This window comes from Gavialis gangeticus, unplaced genomic scaffold, assembly GCF_001723915.1.
Source record: "Gavialis gangeticus isolate Ggan-Ray unplaced genomic scaffold, GavGan_comp1, whole genome shotgun sequence".
NCBI classification, from domain to species: Eukaryota; Metazoa; Chordata; order Crocodylia; family Gavialidae; genus Gavialis; species Gavialis gangeticus.
The window spans coordinates 14,572,201-14,577,626 of record NW_017729001.1 but is presented as its reverse complement, the minus strand read 5'-3'; the positions used below and the strand labels follow the sequence as shown (position 1 = coordinate 14,577,626).

Below are 5,426 nucleotides of genomic sequence, written 5' to 3'. Positions count from 1 at the left end.
CCGCCCGGCGAGCGCCGCAGCCCGCGGCTCCGAGCCGGCATGGACCTGGAGGAGGAGGACGACGAGCTGGAGCGGAGCCGCGAGGGCCTCCTGGGGCAGGTGACCGCCCGCCGCGCGCCCTCTATTGGCCCGGGGCGGGGCTGCCGCACTGCCGCCGGGGCGGGGAGAAGGGTCCGGGGACAGCGTGGCTCCGGGCCCCCCTCCCCGGACACATGAGCCCGCTACAGGGCAAGGATAACGCAGGGGGAGTCGCTGCGTGAGCCGGCATGGCACGAGCGAGACGCAGGTCTTTGTTTTTGTTCAGCCCAGGGGAGGCCTCAGCTGGAGTGCGGGGCTTTGGGGGTGCGAGGAGGGTGTCGACAGGTGGGAGACGGCGCCGGGGTAGAGATCACCGGGGAGAGCGCGGCCCCAGGTAGCAGAGGGACTGGAGGGCAGCACGAATGAGGGCCGGCTTGGGAAACCGGCCCGCGAGGTCGGCCAGGGTCACCGTCTTGCAAGGCATAAGAGAGGGTTGTAAAGGAGGCAGGAACCGGCTGTTCACCCTGTGCATGGAGGGGAGGAGAAATGAAGCAGGCTTGCTCTGCAGAGAAATTCAGGCCAGATACTAGGCAGGTCATATGGGGTAGCGACCTGCTGCCACAGGCCATCGGGAATCTTGGCCGGCGGTTTCTAAATGCAGGTTGGACAAGCGTTTGTCAGGGATGCTCTAGGTTTACATGACCCTGCCCTGTGCTAAGTAGGGGGTGGGTTGGAGGCTCCTTCCACACCTCTATTTCTCTGAGGTCATGGAAAAATCATTGTGCTGTGGCCACATGTTTTTGGTATCAAATGTTGTGTCAAGGGCGGGTAGTGGGAGCATGCTGTATCAACTCAAATCATCTTTGGATAGGGGGAGAAAAGACAAATCCCTTTGCTTCTGGACATACAAAAATGAGCTTTCTGCTTCTAGTGCCATCTCAGCAAGAAAAGCACCTGCCTCCTCCACCAAAAACTGAATCAGACACTGCCCCTGTGTAGCAGAATGCAGACATCCCATGATACCAACCTCCAAAGCATATGAAGTGGTCCTTTCAACAATAAATACTAATCAAGACACAGGATTGAAGTTGAAAAAGAGAATATAGCAGTAATGCCCGGGGGGGTACCAATTTTTAAAAGATCAAAATGAACTCGTGCCTCGCCACATTAAAAAGGTAAAATGAAGGCAAACCCTCACCAAACAAATCACTGATCAAACAGGACAACACAAAATATAGTGAAAACCTACAGCTGTATAAGGGGAGAGTGAAGCAGAGAAGCGATCTGATTCAATGTCTGACCTATGAAGGAGTATGGGAAAGACTCCCTCAAATTAAAGAGGAGAAAAAAAATACACATAATAAAAAGGAAGAGATGGCAGAAAGAGCATCCAGTGACATTTCAGTGGGCTTGAGTTCAAACCTCAGGGCTATAAAGAAGCCCTGTTCAAGGTAGATGTTTTATGTTGGGCAAATATTGTTAGCTTTACATTTGGGTGACACTTGTACAATGCATTTGTCATGTGTCTAAAAAAGATTGACTTGACTTGGTGATAGCTGTCAAGTCTGTGCAGTGATATTTATAGAAAATTGCAATGAGTTTTTAGAAAAATACATATAAAATACCAAAGCACTGACATTTCCAGGACTGTTACCCAAAACCAGCTCTGAAGGAACTCTGTTACCTGCCATTTTTTATTTTTAAACTACTGTGTACAGTAATATTTTAGGCAGCAGAGGGCGCCTTAAAGTTTAAAATGTTAGTTCAGAGATGATACCTTTTGTTAGATCAGCTAAGAAGTTGCAAAACCATAAAAAGGTATCATTTTAGAACCAAGAGTTCTAGAGTTTTGCATTTCTTTTTGTCTCAGACCAACACGGCACCAAATACATCCCTGACATCTGTTAGTGTCATTTATCTAATCTTTTGGAACTTACCATTTTAGAGCCAGCATTGTGGCCTTTTCATCTTACCATTCAAGTCCTGTCAAATAGAGTGTAGCTTTGGGTCAAGTTCCTACTGAATCATTTTAATGAAAGCAAGAAAATAATCTACGTTTTTCCCCCTTTTAATACTTTTATGTTTGGGGGGGTTTACAGGTTCAAAGCAGGGTGCTGATTCTAACAGTATGTGCTGCTGGGATCGGAGGGACATTCCAGTATGGCTATAACATCTCCATCATCAATGCTCCGACTACAGTAAGTTTTCTGCTGGCCTCTAACCTTCTCCGGAGATAGTGAATCTTATGACGCCCCAAACTTGTAATCCCTAACAGAGGTTCAGTGACCTCCAGTATGAGCATAAACCAGGATATGTTGTGAAAAACCTTCAGTCAGCTAATACTGAGGCTGAATAGTGAGGAATGGATGTGTGTGTTTTTATAATTGGTAATTGAGGCGTGGCATCATGCTATTGCTAAAGGGCTTGAGGACACAAGATTTGTCATTCAAAACCTTTTTCTGCCAGTTATACCTTTAACAAATATAATCATGAATATTTCCACACTTAAAAGACCTTTCTTTTAAATAAAGCGGCCACATTTTTCTTAATTATTTTTCAAAAGACTTTGCAAAACCTGATTAATTGCTGTAATTGGTGATGACCCGTTTTCCCATTGGCCAGGTTCTCTGGGGCTCTCTAGTAGCTGTTCTAGGTGTCCTCATGGAGCTGGAATAACCTGGTGTGATTCTGAGGCACCTGGCAGAGAAAAAAAAGCATTAAAATGATTTATATACTCAGCATCTTGTTAAAATTGGCTCATGGGAGCATTCAGCATCCAAGTGCTGTACACTTTAAAAATCAAGCTTTGCCTCTGATTTTAGGATCAAATTTAAAATTAGAGGTTAGAACCTGAAGACTCTACATATTTTTTAAAACACACAAGATTTCAGTGCATAAACATACTCTCTCTAATACAGCTTCTCAACAACTAGAATTCTACTTGAGTAGCAAAATGATATCTTAAAACTAAATGCTTTTTTTTCAGCCTTCTCTTTAGGGTCCTGTTAGGACCATAGGCCCTAACTAAGAAGAGGAAAACCCTTGGTCTTTTTTGCATTCTTCATCTTTAACCCCTCAGTAAACCAACCTTGTTCTTTACTTACAGTACATTCAGACGTTTATGAATGAAACATGGTTGGAACGCACAGGTGCACCCCTTGAGAACAACGTGATATTGCTTTTGTGGTCTTTTATTGTCTCTGTGTACCCTTTGGGGGGGCTCACTGGAGCTCTTGTTGCAGGACCTATGGCAATCAAGCTGGGAAGGTAAGAGGGCTTTGTATCTCCAACATGAGCTTTTTAGAGTGGATTTCATTAATCTGATGACTAGCATGTTTGAGTGTGAAACTAATAAGAGTCCAAATCCCAGTTACCCAATGTGACTGAAAATCACAGAGGATGCTTGTAATCAAAAGACAACAAATTGATCTCTCATTGCCACGAGGCCAGAGGGCCCATGCCTTGAAATGGTAACCAGACGCTTCTCAAAATCCAACCTAGAATGGTACTTTCTACCAATGGAAAAATAGTCAGAGATGGCTCTCAACTCAGTTGGCAATAGGAATCACTATTATCAATGTGATGGGGGCCCTCCTACCTCCCTAAATGTGGCCGTGCCATTGTGGCGATGTGGGAGCTCCCCAACCAGCCACAATGCTGGTCTCCCACTGCCTCTGGGTATGCCTCCCACCTATCTTGTCTGCCATGCCTTGCTGTTGAGTAATTAAGATCTTAATTAGGCAGGTGGCTGCCCTTTCTGGGTCCTGGTGTCTCCCTAGAGCACATGCTTCTACCTCCCCTTATGCATCCCATGCCTCGCAGATGTTTCTAACAGCTGTGTAAAGCTCCGGCCTGAGGCCGGGCCCAACTCATTACAGTATTAGGCCTCTCACAACCTGCCTGTTACAGGCCACACTCATACACCTCTGTCTCACTGAGGCTTCACACTCCACTGTCTCTCACATGGTCTCTTCTCTCATACTGCCCTTGCTGGGCCTCACTTGTACCGCCCCTCCTTTTCCCCAGGGCCACACTCACCCTGCCATATCCCAAAAGGTCCTTGGGCTTGGTTCCCCTCACTCCCAGGCCAGCAAGCATACAGCCTTTCAGGCATCTCCCGCTGCCCTCATCCAAATGAGCGCCAGGCGGTTCGCAAAATAGGGACAGAGTCTGTGCAGTGTCTTGTAGCTGGATAACATCCCCCAGGTGTTCTTCATACGGGGCTGCTGACTTGCCCCCTTATTTCTCCGCAGCTTCTCTGCCGCCCTCCAATCGACCTCAGGTCCACCTGTGGACTCAGGTGCCTGAAGGCTTACCTGGACCAAATTCAGTCCCTCAAGTTAACCAGTCCTCAACACAGGCCCCCTGCTCACAGGGCCTCATTTGGTTCAATCACTCAGATGCAGCCCTTCAGGTGCCTCTCTGCACCCAACTCTGCACCGTCGCCTCCCCTGAGGCACATAGATTCATAGATGCTAGGGTCGGAAGAGACCTTAACAGATCATCAAGTCTGACCCCTTGCCTAGGCTTTTCTAACCTGTCCAGGTCTGCTTGCAATCATTCCCTAACGTCTGGAGTGTGCACTTCACCCCACAATTTAGTATTGTCTGCAAACTTGGACAGAGTACAATTCACACCCACATCCACGTCACTGATGAAGATATTGAAGAGTACGGGTCCAAGGACTGAACACTGCGGGACCCCACTACCCACCTCCTTCCAGGTTGATACCAACCCGTCTACTACCACTCTCTGGGTGCGACCACTAAGCCAATTTGCCACCCACCGGACCATGTAAACATCTATGTCACAGCCTCTTAATTTATTTATGAGAATAGGATGAGATACCATATCGAAGGCCTTACTAAAGTCTGAGAAAATGACATCCACCTCTACTCCTAAGCATTTTGTGACCCTGCCATAAAATGAAACCAGATTGGTCAGGCATGATCTACCTGCTACAAATCCATGCTGGTTTCCCTACTGCATTATTTTTCCTGCTGGACTCCCACAAATATGATCCTTCATAATCTTTTCAAAGACCTTTCCAAGGATGGAGGTGAGACAACTGGCCTATAATTACTCAGATCCTCCTTCCTCCCCTTCTTGAAAATAGGGGTCGAACACCCCCACAGGCTCAGGGACCCTTGCTCAGCATGCCTGGCCCACAGCTCCCCTTCTCTCCCCAGGGTCTTACACCTCCCTGGGCTCAGGTGGCTGCAGCCATGCCTGGCCCCACTACCCACTCTGCAGTGTTGCACCACACCAGGCTCAGGTCCCCCCACATGGGCATGCCTGGCTCTAACTCCCTCTGATGTTGCATTACCCGCCCTAAAGCGGGTGCTGGGGTTATTAAGGCGCCCCTCCTCACCTTTCACTGAGGCAGTAACTAGTTTGGCATTTCTTGA

At 47.7% G+C, this 5,426-nt stretch overlaps 1 protein-coding gene across 3 annotated transcripts in view; it reads left to right on the top strand.

The window, feature by feature from the left end:
- The window catches only part of LOC109290413 (solute carrier family 2, facilitated glucose transporter member 11-like), a 28,385-nt gene that overhangs the window by 7,127 nt on the left and 15,832 nt on the right, over positions 1-5,426 (top strand). For 2 of the 3 annotated variants that reach the window (XM_019506910.1, XM_019506908.1), the window contains exons 1-3: positions 15-99; positions 2,118-2,216; positions 3,125-3,285. In XM_019506910.1, coding sequence (XP_019362455.1) covers positions 40-99; positions 2,118-2,216; positions 3,125-3,285 — 320 coding nt within the window. In that variant the 5' untranslated portion in view covers positions 15-39. Of the gene's footprint in view, positions 1-14; positions 100-2,117; positions 2,217-3,124; positions 3,286-5,426 lie in introns of those variants that run through there. The other variant, XM_019506909.1, reaches the window with a different exon arrangement.